The sequence below is a fragment of the Nycticebus coucang genome, chromosome 5 (assembly GCF_027406575.1).
Source record: "Nycticebus coucang isolate mNycCou1 chromosome 5, mNycCou1.pri, whole genome shotgun sequence".
Taxonomy (NCBI): Eukaryota; Metazoa; Chordata; class Mammalia; order Primates; family Lorisidae; genus Nycticebus; species Nycticebus coucang.
Window position 1 is genome coordinate 42,299,681 of NC_069784.1, and position 18,985 is coordinate 42,318,665.

The 18,985-nt window shown below is 49.9% G+C and overlaps 1 protein-coding gene across 3 annotated transcripts in view; it reads right to left on the reverse strand.

The window, feature by feature from the left end:
• KCND3 (potassium voltage-gated channel subfamily D member 3) overlaps nt 1-9,115 on the reverse strand; it is a 224,885-nt gene extending 215,770 nt beyond the window's left edge. For 2 of the 3 annotated variants that reach the window (XM_053592045.1, XM_053592047.1), the window contains exons 1-2: nt 8,290-9,115; nt 462-1,639 (exon numbers count right to left, since the gene is read on the reverse strand). In XM_053592045.1, coding sequence (XP_053448020.1) covers nt 462-1,567 — 1,106 coding nt within the window. In that variant the 5' untranslated portion in view covers nt 1,568-1,639; nt 8,290-9,115. Of the gene's footprint in view, nt 1-461; nt 1,640-8,181 lie in introns of all 3 variants that reach the window. The other variant, XM_053592046.1, reaches the window with a different exon arrangement.
• Nucleotides 9,116-18,985: the final 9,870 nt, after the last annotated feature.

Here is an 18,985-nt window from a genome sequence, read left to right on the forward strand (position 1 = left end):
CTGGTAATGAAAATCTGAACCCTCCCTCCAACACTTGAGGAACTTCTCCCAGCCCCCTTCGTCCTCACCCGCTGTCCTGTCCTCCTCCGGGTGGCAGCCCTTATATGCCCAGATGCACATAAGAATGCTGCTTTCCTTCCCCATAAGCACACACAACGCTATGGAAAAACCAGCACTACCAGCATGGGGTCGCCTCTCCCAGGCATCTACATACAAACAAGGCCAAACTGAAATAAGAAGTGGTGATCTAGTTTTTCCAAGTTCTATAAAACACATGCTCCACCTCAAAAAGAAAACTCAATTCTGCAAGCTGCCACCTCCACACAGACCCCTTAGGTCAGATGCTCCAACTCTCTGTGCTCCCACAACCCAAGGGAAGGCCTCCCTCCTCCTGTCCTCACGCCTGACACCACCAGGCCAGTCAACCTCTGTCTTTGTGTAGTCCAGCAGCGCTGACTTACCCCAGTGTGGTCATGGTGACAATGGTGTACCAAAAAGAGGCAGGGATGCTCGTGAACTTGCTGGCCGAAGAGCCCTTCTCGGCATAAAACATCACAGTGGCAAAGATGATGATGGCCATGGTGAGGGAGAAGAGGAGGAAGCCGAGTTCAGAGGCACAGCTCTTCAGGGTGTAGCCCAGGATCCGCAAGCCCTGCGAGTGGCGCGAGAACTTGAAGATCCGGAAGACGCGGAAGACGCGCAGCGTGACAAAGGCCCCAGACACGTCCTCGTTGTCGGTCATGACCAGGCCGATGTAGTAGGGCATGATGGCCACCACGTCAATGATGCTCATCACGCTGCGGATGAAGCGGTAGCGGCTGGGCGCGGCGAAGAGCCGGAGCAGGTACTCCACCGTGAAGATCATGACGCAGGCCGTGTCCAGACAAAAGAAGGCCACCGAGTAGCGCTCCCCGCACGGCAGCTCCTTGCTGCCCGGGACCGTGCCGCAGGGCACCGTCTCCACCACGTTGGTGATGACCGAGACGGCGATGAAGAAGCCGGTCACGTAGTAGAAGACCAGGGCCAGGGTGCTGGTGTGCGGGTTCTCGAAGGCCCGCCACATGGTCTGGCGGAAGCTGAGCGAGGGCATGGACTCCTGGTTGTTCTCCGAGTCGTTGTCGTCCATGAGGCGCTCGGCGTTCTCCCTCTTGCGGTCTTTGTACTCCTCGTAGCAGCAGTCGCCGATGATCTCGGGCAGGATGCCGTAGAAGGCCAGCTCGTCGTCGTAGGCCGAGATGCACTCGTAGCGCGGGTAGTGCAGCTTCCCCGTGCGGTAGAAGTTGAGCACGCAGCGGAACACCTCGGGGTCCCGGTCGAAGAAGTACTCCTTGGTGTCCTCGTTGAAGAAGAACTCCTTCTCCGTGCTGCCCAGCAGCGTGTCCGGGTAGCGCTCCAGCGTGGTCCTCCAGGTCTGGAACCTCCGCCCGCTCACGTTGAGAACTATCAGTTCATCCTGCCGCTTGTTCTTGTCGGCCGGGGCCAGGGGCATGGGGCAATTGGCCACCGGCATCCACCCGATGGCCGCGGCCCGGGCAAAGGGCAGCCAGGCTGCAACTCCGGCCGCCATGGCCACTCCAGCTCCTGGGCCGGCAGCTGTGCGGACACCTTGCACACCAGCTTGGAGTTAGTTCAGCGCCCCCTGGGAGATGGGAGGAGAGAGCAGAGAAAAGGGGTGAGCCTACCTTGACTCACAGGTAAGAAATGGGACACAGGGAAGGGGTCATGGGTGAGTAAATCAGGAAAACTCTCCAAGGCAAACTGAAATCACCACGGCAGAGATAGGCGTGACGCTTTTCCGTCCTCCTGGGAGGGGAGGCTCCGAGGGCGGGCAGTGCAGCAGGGCGGGATGGCCAGATGTTTCCGACTGCCTGACAAACTGTCAAGTTCCAAGAGGGCTCAGGAGCATTTGGAAGGAAGGCCTCTTTTAGCAGGAAGATCTGGGAAGACTCGGGTAATAATCAGCTTTGAAAGGTTATGGCGTTATTATGAATTTAAATTGGGAGAGGGTAAATGAGTTCTCATTAAACGAATTTAAAAGTGGGATAAACATGCTAATTTTTATTTCACTCTTTACCCACCAGGGTAATCAGCAATGGGGTGTAGATTCAGGAGATCAGATACACATTCTTTCTACTCCTCCCTGGTGAGGAGGAGGCTAGGGCTGGCCACATCTAGAAGATTCTCTGAGATGGCAGGTGACCATGGTGGGCCCAGGGCTTGGTGGAGCTCTCTCCCCAATTCCTATGGAGAAGGCTGTCCCTGGTGGAATGATACTCTGTGGACACTATCTCACTCCTTGCCTTAACAACATGATGTCCAATTTCACCCCTCAGGACCATGATGGAAAGACATGGGAATAGTTGTAAGGCTGAACAAGGTCTCTTTTCCCAGCCCAAGAAGGGCATGGTGGCTTTCTGGTTCACCTGACTTCCATGCCTTGTCCCTCTCCCTCAGAGGGAGCTGATTTGCGTTCACTGCCATCCCTAGATTCTTCGCCTCCTGTCTCCATCTGCCCACCCTCTATATTTCCCTCGGGTTATATAACAATACTCCTTCCCATGTCAGCCTCTCTCACCTGGCCCCCATTCCACCCTCAGAGGTTTTTTCCAGAGCTGGGACACCTTGTCCCTTCACCCACACCTCTCTGATCCACACCGTGTACACAGTTCTCCATCACCTGCCTGGATGGAGGGAACAGTGACATGGAGAATTATATTTGGCTTTGGGAAACAGATTTACCTTCCCAAATCTGGCTTTTAAAAGATGATAGTGAAATGACTCTGCAGTCCCCAAATGTATACCATCTGTGGGAAGGCATGTGGTGACACAGAAACACACGTAACAGCGATGGGAAATTGCTCGGGGTTGGCATATTCATCTCCACTGATCCTAAACTGATCACACAGAACAAATCCTAACTCAGAATTATTTAGACCCTATGGGATTCGGTTGTTTAAACACTTATGTTTAAGTAAACAAGGCAGAGGTGAGCGTTGTTACACAAAGACTTGTAGTGGGATTTGATCTTCATTTCTACCTATAAACCTGCCTCATCTTTTCCTGACTTCCAGCTCTTGCAGGTTGTTCAGATCTCTACCTCCTCTCACTCCTGAGCTGCCACTGGACTTTCCTACTTGGATGCTGGACAAGTTTAAACAGGACCCACCTCCTTGCAAAAAGCTGCTCATCTTTTGCTCATGGCACCCCTAACCAAAGGCCCTACAACTTGACTGTCTTCTCCAAAAAGTTGCTGAATAATGAGACATTAGCTCTTAATGAAGAGGTGCTACCTAATGACAGTAGCTATCATGAAGACCCAGAGTCACTCTCACTGTCACCTCCTTAGTCCTGTTTCCCTGAAATCCATTGTTTTCAGAGTAAACTCCCTAAAGCAAGATTCTACCTGTGTTTTACCCTCACAGCCTACAAAATAAAGTCCAAACTCTTTGACCCAGCATTCCAGCATTTCCACAAATAAATCCTGGCTTCAAATTCTAGTCCAGTGGTCCAAACACCCATCCCAGCAAGACCCTGGGGAAGCCTTCCTCTGGACCACTCATCCTGCTGATGGGAATATCCAACCCTTTCACCCCTCCTGTTAGAACCCTACCGGTCATCACTCTTTGTGATGCCCCCTCCACTCCCCACTATGAAATTCTCCCCTTCATTTGCACGCTCAGCACTTTTTTCAGCATTCTTCTCTAGCACCTACCACCTCCAAGCCAGGATTACAGAAATACTTTATACTTGTCTTATTAGTAATAATGGCTAATGATAATTGAACATTGACTCTATGCATGGCATTAGACTACCTGTCTCCAGTGGTATATCTCATTTAATCCTCACAGCAACCCCAGGAAGGACCTACTGTGTCCCCATAATATAAATAAGGAAGCTACAGATTACTGAAATGTAGCAGTCTGATAACCAAAAGGTGTAGAACAGGGATTCCACCTGAGACACTCGGATGAGTGCTGACTGTGTGCTGGGCACAGTACCACAAGCTTACGTGGATCGTCTCAACCGATCCCACCAGCAACCCTGTAGGGTAGATACCACTGTAGGCCTTATTTTACAAAAGAAAGTTGAAGCACATGAAGTTATAATAATTGTGTAAAGGATGTAATAAGTAGGCAGGACAATTTAAACCCAGGCAGTCTTAATGTAGAGTTCAAGGATACAGCCACTTCCCCTATCCCACACTAAGGTCTTTAAGGGAAAAGGCCATGATGCCTCAAATTTCATATCACAATCCGGGAGGTAGCATAGGGCACTGCACTGGTTAAGTACTCAAACTGAGAACCTTGGTTTTATAGACACCATTTGTATTACATCAGTTTTATTCCATGCCTTTCTAATGTATAATATTTCAGGGGTTGTTGAGGGTAGATGTTCTCTCTCCAAACAGTAAATTCGGAAGACAGATCAGAATCTAAAGAATCCGATTCTAGTGCCTGTCTTGGATTCGATGTATTCTCAGTCAGGATTTTTCAAGGAGCCGATCTCTACCTCAGTTTTCTCATATGCATGTTAAGGAGAATTTTCACAGATCCTTCTGCCTCCTAATAAAGAGAGATTGGTTCAGTGGTTCAGATACTACTAAAGACAACAGGAATGACAATGACAATTCCCATGTCACCACTCAGAGAATAGAAAAACAGTACAAACTTGATGAACTCTTTATTATGGGATCTGAGGGAGCTAATGAAAGAATGGGGATCATTCATCCATGGCAGTGGGTAATCCACCTGCCGCTGACAAAAGATTCAGGAATATGTCTGGCATTTTGTATCTTTCTTCAATGAATTTATCCTTTTAACTAGCAATACTCTCTTTAGGACTAGGAAACTTTGTAGTGCCTTAGCATATACTTAGCTAGTTTTCTAAGGGGCAAGGTATATTTGAGAAGCAAGCCCACAATTTAAACCCTGATCACAGATTATCCCAATCCAGACTTAGTTAACATTTATAGATCACTGACAATGCTCTGGACACTGTCCTAGGCACTTGTATCACAACATTTAATTTATTCCCACAAAAATTCTGCAATGTAGTTATTTCTGCCCACAGATTACAGGTAAGAGACTGAGACTCAAAAAGTTGCCTTCAAGGTGGCTAATCTTCACATGTATATAGAATTTGACAATTTTCAAATAGACCATCAATCTACTCACTGCCAAATGTCTTTCCTGATTTAGGGGTAGCCAAATGCTGATGTTCCCCACAGAAGAGAGCAAGATGGGAGACTCCCCTCCCTGCCTTCCCCAGGCAGCAAAGAGCAAGGGCTCATGAGGCCTTGCATTCCAGTTTCAGTTCTATCCTGAATTTGTGAAAGCAAGCCACTGTCACCCTCTGGGCCTCAGAGTCTCTTCATCTATAAAATGACAGAATTGGATAAGAAAGTGACAAGGGACCTTTTGGTTCAAATAATCCCTGATTTTTCTAGATCCAGGACATCAAGGCTATAGCTCAAGTCTCACTGTGACCTCTTCATCACACTTGCCCAAGCAAAGAGAGAAGCAGAGAATCTGGGTTTGTTGTTGTGGGGATGGAGTTAACCAGAGCCTCATCTTAGCAAAGGGAGTTCTGGGAATTCTTGATGAGACTAGGCACACAACTTGCATCATTCAGAACCTAAGCCAATCCAAGGCCTAGACCACTCCTAACATCCCCTGCTGCACTCCTGGAGAGTAAAGGGCATCAGGCTCCTTCTGACCCTTAACATCCCTGCTTTGTCCCAGAATGAAGGTCAGAGAGGCCTTCAGGACATTGAGGGGGTCCAACTGGCAAAGAATAAGAGACCACTGAATCAGAAGGTACCCTGTGTAACCCTGCTTGGCCAGACATACAGCTCTACCCTCTGAGAAAATGCCACCCCTTCCATTCTCCCAGTGCTGTTCCACCCTGACTTCAAACCTTAATGCCAAGTACCTGCCCCTGCTAAGCTGAGTCCTGTCATGCTACCCTCTCTACCCTACACCAATCTCCTCTCCTCTGTGAGTATTTTAAAACTGTTTTCAGATGAACAGTTGAGAGCTCAGGGGAAGGAAAAATTAACCCCTCCCTATATATCATAAAAGCCTCTGGTCCCAAGGCCAAACTTTTACCCCATCCCTTAAGAAACAGGATAATCTTCTTAAAGAAGGCCAGGCAAACACCAGGCTGAGTTAGAGGCTCAGAATCTATCCTCCCGCACCCCTAGTAAAAAGTACTAAAAAAAGGAGCAGTTACTCCACTGCTACTTCTTCTCTTTCTCCTTCCCTCCCTCTCTCTTTTTCTTTCTCTCTGTGTACATATAAGTGTGTTTTTGGAAGGGAAGGACAAGTGTACCACCTAATACTATGCCCAAGGCCATACTGGCCGTACCTGACACACAACCCTACAGGTACAACCCAGCTCATCTAGGGCTTCTCCATGGCTCATCCCACAGCACTCACCTCCTGGAGCCGGCCAGGGTATGAATCCTTGCAACAGGCACAACAGAGCGGCCCCATTTCCAGCCAATGGCACTGCACATGCCTCAAATGCCAAGGTTTTACTAGGACGTGGACGCCTTACAAATGAAAAATCTGAAGCTATTTTTGTTTTTGGCAAAAGAGTTTGACAATGGGAAAGATGGGGTGGGGGGGAGGCTGGAAAAGAAAGATTTAAAACAGGTGATCTCTGAAAATGAAAAAAGTAGAAAATCCTGGAAAGGAAAACACATTTCCCCCTTGCTCTACAAAGTCAGCTGCCCCATTAAGCAGCTTCCCCATTAAGCAGCTTCTGTTTTGGAGGTAGAGGGCCAAAAGTGGGCAGAGGAACCAGACAGTCTGTCCTGGGGGTTGATACCTAGCTGAGGATAGACACAAGGTAGCAAAAATACCATGTCACCAGCCTGCCCTTCAATGACCTCAGTGGACAGTCTCTGGGAACTTACTTTCCGCAATCTTACATCACGTCCCTTAGTCCAGAAGGGGGCCAGTCTGGGGACAGGGGAGTGTGCCCATCAGCCAGAGGGTTGCTGCTGTGTTCACAGATGTAGGTAGGTAGGCACGAAACTGACATGGTCAACCAGGCTGGGGATCCTTGGGGCACAGGCCTGGAACCTACATATGGATCCTCTGACAGTGCCACTCTTAGGCTGGCCAGGGCACTTTCCTGAACTCTTTTTTTTTCTCCAGGCTCCTCAACAGCAAAAGGGAACAAGCTACTAATCTTTCTTCCTCTGGGGGTCCCTTGCGTACTTGCATTTTGTTGCATTCAAGTAGTAACAAGGAAAAACAAACACATCAATTTCCTTCTGTGTGCCAACACGTCCACATGGGGAAATGTACACATGCTTTGTACTGAATTCGTGCACGCCCAAGAGCGCTTTCTACAGACATTAAACGTCCAGGTTCCCTTGAAGTAACAGTAAACGACATAAATTTAAGCATCACGTACATTCATGTAAAAATACAGCAACTCTTGCCTGGTCTTACAAGCAGATCGCACTGTGCCTAGGACCCGGAGAAAGTTTAGACGCTTTCTCTTAAATACACAGAAGCTTTTCCTTGCTGTAAGAAATCCAGGTCTGGAACCTCTGCCTGTTGCTAATATATCAGAGCTGCCCGGGATAAAAACAGAACATCTTGGACCCGATTCAAATGTCAACACTAAGCAAGCACAGGAATTTAGTTGATTCCAGGTAACTTCTCTGCCCAGCCCCTTCCGTCCCCACCCCCAGTGTAAACATCTCCAAAGTGAATCTTTTGAACTCCCCTCTCCGGGACAGCAATGGCCCTTGGTGTAACGTAAAGACCTTTCCCAGAGCTTTCAGGCTGGAAGCGGCGTCAGGCAGTACCAGACGGACTGACCCCCCGGCCTTTAGAAGGCACATCGCGGGCTCACGAGGCCAGAGAACTTTGCGAAGCGCCCCAAACCGCTCCTGGTTTCCACTCTCAGCCATTTCTCTCCTTCTCCCCTCACACAGAGCCGGGACCCAGCAAGCCTTCGCCACCTGCCTCCGGCACCCGCCGAGGGAAGGCAGGCCAATGGAAAGAGGGCAGAGGTTCACACCCCACCCCCAAACCTCACGGCGCCCGGCTGCCCGGAGGTGGCTCCATAGCCCGAGGGAACCGACGCCCCCGGGCCGGCTGCCTGCTCCCCCACGGCACGCGCCCCACCCCCAATCTTTCCGGCGCCCCGGCGCCCACCTACCCGGGCGCGGGAGTGGGAGGGTGCCGCGTGGGCAGCCTGAGCAACAGGCGTGGGAGCAGCGCTCCTCGCACTTCTTGGCTCCAGAAGGCTCGGTCGCGTCCCTCTTACCTTCGGCGAAGCAAGCCCGGGCCCCGCGCCCCGCGCGCGCGAGAGAGCTGCGGCCGGGAACCGGGGGCCGCGGAGGCGCCGAGCGCCCAGCCGCGCGGGGAAGCGCCCAGCAGCCGCCGCTTGCGTGGCTCCTCTTCGCCGGCGAAGTCTCGCTCTCTCCCTCCCTCCCTCGCTCGATCGGTTCGTGCGTCCGTCCGTGGAGCCCGCCCTCCCCCGCCACTGCCGCCGCCACCGCCGCGCCGCTCCAGCCGCGGCTCGGCAGCGCGTCCCCTCCCAGCCTCGCCGCTCCGCTCGCGGGCTCGCGGGCTCGCGGGCTCCCTCGCTCGCTCCCTGCCCCCGCCGCTGGCGGCGCCGCGCGGACCGGAGCCCGGCCGGCCGGGGGCTGCCTCTCCCGAGGTCCCCCTCCCAAGGTGGGAGGCTGTGGGGGCGAGGCGCGGGCGGGGCGGAGAGCAGAGTCCGGGGGAGGCGGCGAGGCTGCGCCCTCCGCTCCTTACCGATCCCCGCGGGCCGAGCGGCCCCAGGCCGGGCCAGAGAGCGCCGAGTCGCCAGGCAGCGGAGCGAGAGAGGAGGAGGAGGACCCGGAGTCTCGCCGCGGGAGGGTGCCCAGGGCGAGGGCGTGCGAGGGGGAGTGACTCCGCGCGCGAGGGTGTATGTGAGTGTGTGTGTGTGTGTGTGTGTGTGTGTGTGAGAGAGAGAGAGAGAGAGAAAGGGGCGCGCGCGTGAGCGGGGGGTGGGGAGAGGAGGCAGAGCCTGGTGCGTCTCCCCGGGCGAGTGGAGGAATCCTAGGGTGTGCCTGGAGGTGGCGGAGTGTACCGACGCGGGTGTGAGCGCCTGAGCCGGCGAGGGTGGGCACGGGGGGAGTGTGGCAAGGTGAGCGTGGCTTGGGTAGGGGAGGGGCGGGGAGTGAGGTGGGAGCGCGAGTTCAGGGGAGTCTGTGGATGGGGACCTGGGAAGAGGTGGCAGAGAGCGCCAGCGTGTGCGCGCGTGGGGTGTGTGCACCTAACTGGGTGTTTCTTTCTTACCGACTGTCCACCCGGCTGCAGCACGGCTTGAAGCCAAGCCCGGCCACCTAGGAAGGTGGAGCCCGCCGCCGCAGCGCAAGCTTCCCGGCTTGCGGCCGGCTTAGCTCCGTGCGCCAAAGCTGGAGAGGTCTCAGGGGGGACATACTGCCGTTACTCTACGTAAGAGCCGTTAGTTCTCTTGTGAGCCGGCGAGAGCACCATCGGAAGTGGGGATTCGCTCTCCTGTCCCGCCACACGTTTCCAGTACCCAGAATCGAGAGAGTCTGGACTTGGGAGCGTGAACTCTCACACCCGAGCAAGCTAGTCCCCTTCCTCCTGGAGCGACCCAGTCCCGCGATCCTTCCCTGAAGTGCATGGGTCCCTACTGCCCTGTGCCTAGTCAACCCAGGATGAGAAACGGGAGGTATGCATGTGCCCTCAAGGCCCGGTGTCCGGCCCGGATTCCCACACTCAGGGCCGCCGCTTTGGGAGGGCGCAGTCCCTGCCGCTGGGCCAGAGGGCGGCTCCGCCTTTCCCAGTGTTTTCAGCCTCTGTGCTTGGAATCCCGGATCGCGGCCTCGCGCTTAGCAGGCGAGGCAGCTCCGTGCCTCCGCGGGGACGCGAATACTTGGCATGTAGGAACCCAATTCTGGGGGTGGAGAGGTGCATGCCCAGACAGAGACCTAGAGAAATGCGAAGTGTGCGGTGACCGCGAAGGTGTACTTGAAAGGGCTGTTCTAGATCTGACCCCGGGCTGGAAAAGGACCTCTCTCTGTCCAGAACGGAGCTTCTGCCTTGTGAGCACCCTTGGACCCTGTTCCAGATTAAGTGGTGCTGGGTGGTAATTGTGGTCTGAACAGTTGTGGGCGCCTGGTAGCTCGGAGCCCGGCATTCACTCTCACACAGCCTCTCTTCGGTGTGTCAACTCTGAAGGGTGCACAATTGGCCCTTCCAGAGGTGGGCGTGGGCTCTATTAGCATTTGCCTGGAGTCCCAGCGCTGTGTGGGATTTGCATACAGTAATAATGATTAACAACACTGCCACTCCCTGGCAGACAGGGGAAGAATTCAGGGAAGGCCCTGGCATTGCTCCCACCTCCCTCTAACCTTTCCTCTGGGGAAGAGCTAATTTTCTCGTAACTGCACACCTCGGCTGCTCTGACCCCTGGGAAAAGGCACTTTAGAGCTTGAATAGTGAGGTCTCAGGAGGGGCACTTCCCTGCTGTCCTCCACCCGCTCAGAAGAGTTAAAAACCAGTATTTTATTTCTGCCCAGGTCTGAACTCCTGTACTTTACCTCCATTGTTTTGTATCTTGAGGGTAGCTCAGGGGCTGGGTCTCAGAGCTTGGAGGCTTTGGGGGACAGTTAGCTGGGGATATCATTTCTTCCCTGGAGAGGTCAACAGATGGGACAGCTGGGGACACTTGTTCAGACCCTTCCCCTTTGTCCCCACCCATTCCTCCCAGGCTCCTATCTCATCCCTGAAGTGAAGTGTAGAGTCTTCTCTCCTTTCTGTCTTAAGATCCAAAGAAAGTATGAAAGAGTTGGATTTCTAGTCTAGGCCAGTGAGGTTTTTGGTTAGCAGTGCTTTCTACAACCAGGTGACCTGGAAAATAAGACAGACCAAGTGATGGCAAGGAAGGATGTCCTCGGCTCAGGCAGCTGGTGGAGCCACTGCCCAGGAGTGCCATCCCTCCCAGCCGTCCCCCTCCCAGCAGTCCAGTGCGTCCTCCCAGCACAACCTGTCCTCCCCTTCCCCCTCTCTGCCTCTGGCCCAGCCTGGCCGGGATTTTCACTCGCTTTTCCCCCATGACACGTCCGCTTTTCCTTTAACTCTCAGCTTCTATTTAAAAAGCTAATTTGGGAGCTTGTCGATGCTCCCAATTCAGACATTTTAAATAGGAACTGAAAGTCAGGAGCTGCCAGAGCACTAGATTTCCTCCCCTCGCCACCAGCACAGACAAGGCATTTGTTCAGTCACTCTGCTGGCCCTGGCCGTGTGTGTCTGTGTGTGTGAGCACCGCAAGCTCAGGGTGTATTTCAGGCTATCTTTTCTATTTAAAGACAGTGCTCCTATGGATGACTATTCTTTCTCTGTGTGTGTGTCCTTTCCAAGCTGTGCACACATGAGGATTCTTCAGTCCCGTGGCTCTGGCCGCTATTTGCAGAGCTTGTCACCGTGTGGACTGTGAGGGTAAAAGGCAGCAGAGCTCAAAGTCGGCCACCTCTTTGCTGACGTGCCAGGCTGGGGTGTCTGCGTGGCTGCTTCCCGGGGCTGCTCTGTTCAGGCCGGTTCTTTGAAGCAGTGCCTCAGAGTCTTCTTAAAGATCACTCCCACCCTCACTTCTTGTAGCTGTCCTACTTCAGCAATCTGCCCCCTACTGGGGCAGGAATTTGGGGGTGGGGCTGTTCCTGTGCAGGTTGCAGGCTTTCTGCATTTAGGGTGCTATGTACCTTGGAGGTAAAAAGCACTGACTTTGAGGTCAGACTGTTCGGGTTTGAACCTGCCTCTGCTGTTAACTAGCTGTGTGACTTTGGGGAAACTACTTAGCCTCTCTGTGCCATGATTTACTCATCTCTAAAACGGCAATAAATAATACTGTCTACCTGATAGGACTGTGGTGAAAATTCAATGAACTCTCACAGATAGTCTTTAGAACAGTTCCTGAAACGTGGGAAGAACAATATAATTGGTGGTGGTGGTTGTTGTTCGAGGTAGGAATAGTGCGTGCAAGAGGCACAAAGAAATCTGCCTGAGGAGGCCGATGGAACTGCTGGATTGTACACAGATGACACACACACACGCACGTGTAATAATGAAAATGTCAGTCCCCAGCCCACAATGAGTCGAGTTCACCTTGTTCAGACAGCTAATTCTCTAAACCCCAGAAAAGGGGCTTCTGGTGAAGGAATGAAGGAAGATTCTAGGGATGGAGGTGAAGAAGGGCTTGACCATGTCAGAAGCCCATATGGCATTTCCTGGGGGCCAATTTCATGCTGGAGGAGTAAGTCCTGGGACCCTCCCTCTCCATTTGACCCCAGCCACCTTTATCTACTGAACTATATATGGCAAGGCTTTATGAAAGGGCAGCTCCTGTATGGGACCAGAAGGGGTGGCTCCTCATTCACCTGGAGTCTCCCCTGGGGAGAGTCTCATTTGGACCCTGCCATTGCCTCCCATCCTTACTCCCACTGCTGGGCATATGAGCACATACTCAGCTGCTACCAGAGTTCATTTCACCTCAGTTCATGAGCGTATAAGGAAAGAAGATGGGGACCCAGGAAGCCACCAGCTGGAAGGGAAGTAGTGGGGGAGTGAGAAGAGGAAGGCTGTCTGGGTGATCCAAAGCAATACTGCAGGTCTTTGGACTGTGTCAAGCTGAGCATTTCAGCCTTAAGTAGAGAAGCTATTGTATGCTGGGCTCCTTGCTAGATCTTTAGTGATCCTGCACTATAGATCTTAGCATTTTATAGAAGGAAAACTGAAGGTGGTTGGTTGAGAGGGACAGTCCAGAGAGATGTGAGAACACACAGCTAGAGTGAAGCTCTGAACTCTCCCTTTTGCCACTTGCCACAATCCCAGGATGCTGGTTTTTCCTTCTTCTGAGAATACAGTAGAGTGGCCTCCTCTTTCTGTCCCAAAAGGCCACTCTTGACCTGGCTTTCTTGGCCTCCGTAGGGTTGAATGTGAGAGGAAGGCTGTGTGTCCAGGCTGGCTATGATGAATGAGAAGCCGTCAGACTTGCTGGGCTGCAGTGGAGCTTGTGACAGTGAACCCTTCCAGTGGACCTTAGCCCAGCCGGACCCCCTTACAGCTGAGGCACACCCTGGGGGAGGCACTGCCCTGGGGGAGGGTTTTCTGCTTATGGAGACTTTTCTTTGAGGTAGAGGCTAGGGAAGGAAGAAGAGGGAAGAAAAGGAGGAAAGTGAGAAGGGGAGTTGGGTACTGGGAGGAAAAAGAAGGCCTAACCATTTGTTTAGTTTCTTGCTAGGAAATGTGGATAAGGGTGGGTGAAGCCTGGGGATATAGCTGTTAGCCTCAGTGACCTTTATTTTCCACCGCTAGCTCCTTCCTATCTGCCTTTTCCCCTGGGGAGTTTAGGCAAACCCGGGGTTTCAGGTTCACTCAGATGCTTATGAATTCTTCCCGAGCTCTCCCTGACCCTGTAACTCTCCACTGTGCAGCTCGTATCTTTATACACAGGCACATTTATGCTTCATCTCACCACCCTCCTTCACCCTTCTGCAATTAATTGTTTCCTCTAAAATACCCTGTTCCCGTCATTTCATCCCCCTTGCTTCCTTCCAGCCTTATCTTTTCCCACTCGCTCACTTCTTTCTTTCTAACACATAGACCTTTTCTCCACTACCTGACAAAAATCTCGTCCTCTTACATCTTGGTGCCCCTTTATATCCTGTACCCTCTTCCAGAAATGCCCTCTATCACTTCCTGTTTCTTTTGTCTTCTAGGCAAACTTCCACTCAGCCTCAAACCTTAAATACCCAGCACAAAGATCACATAAGAAGTATTTGTTATGGGTGGTGTCTGTGGCTCAATGAGTAGGGCTCCGGCCCCATATACTGACGGTGGCAGGTTGGAACCCTGCCCGGCCAAACTGCATCAAAAAATAGCTGGACACTGTGGCAGGCACCTGTTGTCTCAGCTACTCGGGAGGCTGAGGCAAAAGAATCACTTAAGCCCAAGAGCTGGAGGTTGCTGTGAGCTGTGACGCTATGGCACTCTACCGAGGGCAACAAAAAGTAGAAAGTATTGGTTAAGTCCTTCCCCACACCCCAGGATGAACTAACCATTCTCCACTTTGGGCTCCCACAGTCTTTCCTGCGTAACTCAGATATGGCTCTTGTGACCCGATTGGTCTTGGTTGTCTGCATGGTAGTATCCCTCTCTTTAAGTTGTTTAAAGCAAGGACCATTGTCTTAGCTATTTCTGAATCCTCGCTCAGTTCCTGGCATATTGCAGATACTCAATACATTTGCATTATGAATTTATTTTCATTTTAATTCACGTGGCTCCCCTGATTGTGTATAACTGAGAATATGTGATAAGTTTGTCAACTGGTCAGTCTCCAAGTCCTATCTTACTGATCTTAAGCACTAGCATGAGGACAGAGAAAGGATGAGGGTGTTCAATTTGTGGCTAATCCTAGATGAAAAGAGCCCCAAAGTGCCCCTCTTCCAGTGGGGAGGGGAGGAAAGGCTTTTCTGATCTACAAAGTGAGCCTCAGTTCTTGATGCCACCTGCAGAGACCTGGCCAGGCTTCTTCTCTTGAACCAGATTGGTTTTCAGGGAACTCTTTTCTTTCCTTTCTAGCAGAATGTCAATCACATACCCAGAATCACCTCCGTGGACACAGTCAGGGTCAGTTGGAAATGGTTACCTGCAGCTGTGACTGTTCACCATAAAACCAGTATTCAGAGCTGTCAACCACCCCTTGGCCAAAGACCCTAGCATGGCTCAAGAAGATGCCATGACCAAAGGCTGCTGGACGTTAAGTATAAAATGTATGACAACCACATCAGCAAATCTAGGGCAGTTGAGCTTTGGTGGAAAGAACATGAGCTTTGGACAGAAATGGCTTCAGTCTTGGCTCTGTCATTTACCAGCTGTATGACTTTAGACAAGCCAGTTTACTTCTCTGATGCTCAGGTGCCTGACATACAAATGGGTGATAGTCATGGCATCGACTCATAGGATTCATGACGACTGAGTTATATAAAGCATATAACATGTCCCATGGGCAATGATGAATAAAAATATTGGCTGATATTATAACGTAATATATAATAATCACAACTGAGTCTACACGTATCTGAAACTAGCTCCTTTAAATCTTAGGCACAGTTTTATAAACAGTGCTTGTTTGTGAAGCAGTTTAGACCAGTCATCCAAGTTTTTTCCATGTGAGCATTACTTTTGTTGCACATTGGGAAATAGGTGAAATCGGAGAAGTCCTTGTCCCTAGATACTTTTTTCAATTAGTTACTGTCTCCATTCTGCAGAATCCCATTTCTGCAGCCTTGAGCTTCAAGGTCCCATTTCTCCCCATTGATGGTACCTAATCAGTGAGAACTGATAAAATGATTTAAACTAATGTGTAAGTGACTACCCACCCACAGATAAAGTATTTCCAATTTAACAGAATAAACCTTAAGCCAAGACGGTGAAATAGAGTGGATGGGATTTCAGGTGTTCATCAGAGTAACAGGGAAAGATTGCGGGGCCCAGGAGCTCTTCCTGGCTCCACCAAGGCCTGTCTTCTCATAAAACTGGTTCTATTGATGAAATTATAAGCAACAAGGTGGGTCATTTCTAAACTCTGTATCTAGAAATCAAGTATCCATCTTTTGAAACAGTGTTATAATAAGGGAATTTGCCCACAAATTCATGTACCAACCTCTTCTTGGTAAACAAGGACAGGTCATGATCACCAAGCCAAGGCCCCTTCCAATATGGTACATCTATCAAGCTCATACTCAAGTGCCTTTTTTCTTAAGAACTCCAGGGTGGAGTTGGGTGTTTTTACTGGGTTTGTGGGAGACCCAGATGCTTTATTGAATCAGTAAGTAAAGAAAGATTGTCTAACTTTGATCCCCAAATTGCAAATTTGAAAGAGGTTTCTGTAAAATCCTTCTCCGTAAAATCCTATTTAAAGATGGATTCTCATGACTCTTAAAAATTTCTTTATTAGGCTGGTTGCAGTGGCTCACGCCTGTAATCCTAGCACTCTGGGAGACCACAGCAGAATTGCTTGAGCTCAGGAGCTTGAGACTAGCCTGAGCAAGAGTGAGACCCCATATCTAAAAACGGCCAGGCATTGTGGCAGGTGCCTGTAATCCCAGATACTCAGGAGGCTAAGGCAAGAGGATCACTCAAGCCCGAAAGTTTGATGCCACAGCATTCTACCAAGGGCAACAAAGTGAGACTCTGTCTCCAAAAAAAAAAAAAAATTCTTTATCATGGAAAATTTCAAACTCATACAAATGATGAAAGAATTGTATAGCATATTCCTCATGACTCAATCATTTAGTTTTGATAATGACCAATCATTTTTTTATCTATACTCCACTCACACATTCCTTCCAGCTTCCATAATTTTCAAGCAAATTCCAAATATGATTTCATCTGTAAATATTTCAGTAATTGTATGCTTATTATGGGGCTGGGTTTGAACCCACCACCTCCGACATATGGGGCTGGCACACTACTCCTTTGGCTTATTATGACCAAAAAAATCTATCTCTTTAGACAAGAAGTCCTTTTTCCCTCCCTACAGGATGCTAAGAACATAGACTGTTTGGCCAGTACCTACATTTGTGCCCAGGAATGGTCCCTGGTTTAGGCACATAAGTTCTCAAGGGCTTACTGAATGCTGTCGAAAGTCTGTCCTATTCCTTGGGTAGAAAATGGCACCCATAAAATGCCTGGGAGTGGAGCTTCCACGTGCAAGTTTTCGTGACAGCAAGGATGCTGCCCAACTGCCATGATGAGGCCTAAGCTGGGAGGTCAAAGGCACAGTCATGCATCCTACCTGGACTCACTGTTTTAACATGCATTGCTTCATTTCGCTTTCATCAATTCTTACTTTACTTCTCTTTTACCCATAAGAAAACTAAGACCTAAGTCCACCCAGCTAGTGTGACAGAGGTTGACTAGCTACTCTTCAAATTCAGTTCCTCTCTTCCATGAACACAGTTAGATTACACCCTCCCAGGTTCTCTTGCAGTTAGGTTTGGCCATCTGACTAAGTTCTGGCAAGGTAACATAGGCCAGTCCCATAAAAAAACACTCAGGGCAATCTGGCAAGTTCGTTCTTTCTTCGTCTATTGGCTGAATGGGGAGAATTTCAAGGGCTTAGAAGAAGGGAAGAAGGGAGCCTGGCTCCTGGATGACTATGTGAAACAGAGACCCCTCTGAACCTTCTTTGCACTGTGAAATCAGCAAAAAAATAAACTTTTAGTATGTTAAGCTGCTGAAATATGAGTAATACGTGATAAAGTAATAAGCATACCCTGACCAACACAGTGGTACAGACAGGATTTAAACCCTAAGTCTGACTGTGACCCTGTTCAAAATCTTCCCCTACCTCACACAGCCTCCAGGCCCGACAAAGAAGAATCACTTATAAAAATCTCCTACGTGCTCAACATTTGATTGAATTGTCTTCAAGGATCTCACATCTTAGATTTGTGCTAATATGAGAGCCACTAGCCATACGTGGCTATGTTTAATTAAACTTGAATAAAATTTAAAATTCAGTTTCTTAATTGCAGCGGTCACATTTCAAGTGCTCAGCAGCCACCTGTAGCTTATGGCTACCACATTGGACAGTGCAGATGGAGAACATTCCTATCATCAGAGAAAGTTCTGCTGGACGATGCACCCCCACCAAAAAGGGGGTGGGCGTGCTGCCATGTGTGGTCCTGCCTTTCCCAGTTAATTCCTGTCTGTAATCTTGTGACCCTGTACTCGCTGGTAACATATTTCACATGTGACTTTCTCAAACCAGAATAAGCCCTACCTGCCCAGGGCAGTGTCTCCCTCCCCCACCTTTAGCACCTATGAAGAGGCTGAATGTCAGATACTAAGAGACTGGCGGAGGACCCAGGGCTGTGCTTCCAGTGTGGACTTGGGATAGGAAGGAAATTTTTCAAAAATGGAAACCCAACCAAGGAGGCTGGCACTTCGGTCCTTTTGCCAAACGGCAGCCAGATTGATTTCTCCAAACATATCTGGCCATGCTGGCCCGTGATGGAAATCTTTCTACAAGTCCCATTGCTTGCCCTCAGAATTGAATAAACATATGCCAACAGGTCTCCTATTTTTATGGAATCCTTGCTTACTTCTGCTTTTCCACTTTCTACTCCTGGGCCCTGGAAGCCGGTGTTTCTGACATCCTGAAAGAGCTGAAGTTCTCTAAATTCCCAGATTTCCTTATAGCCCACTCAGTAAGACCTCTGGAATCTCCAAAGTGGTGAGCTAAGGACTTCTTAATAACTAATGCCTAAGTGAATTTTGTAAATACAAGTTTAATGTTAGCAGGCTCCCTCTTCACTCCAGATTACTGAAGTGGACAAGAAAGGAAACAGCCTTCTTAGTGAATTACAGCACTCACCCTGTCAGTGAGGTGGTGCTGAGGGACAGGATGGGAAATGAGGTACAGACTGTTTTGGTCTAGAAGATTCCTTTTACTTCCCAAGTGCTATTGAGTTGGATTTAGGCCCCAGCTCAAGGTACTGTTCTGGCCAGAACACATGAACATGCCTTGTCTCACCTGTATCCTCTGCCCTACCTTACATGAGAACAGCGGGGCCTGGCATTCAATAAACATGTTATTGAACTGATAGGCCTTTTCCCACTAATGTTAGTTCAACAAACACTTATTAAACAACTCATTCATTCATTTAATTATTGAACAACTAGTTCATTCATTCAACACACACTGAATGCCCACTAATTGCTGTGTTGGGCACATTGTAGTAAGCAAGATAGACACCATCTTGGCCTTCTTGGAGCACAGCTCATGGTTTAATGAGAAAGACAGTGAGTCTTGCCTCTGCACTGATGTTCAGGCTTACTAAAACTTGATCTGGGGTCAGTGAAGTCTTGGGGTAAATAGAAGGTAGACTTGCAAGTTCTTAAAATAACCCCCAAGGTAGATCTATTATTATTCCCAT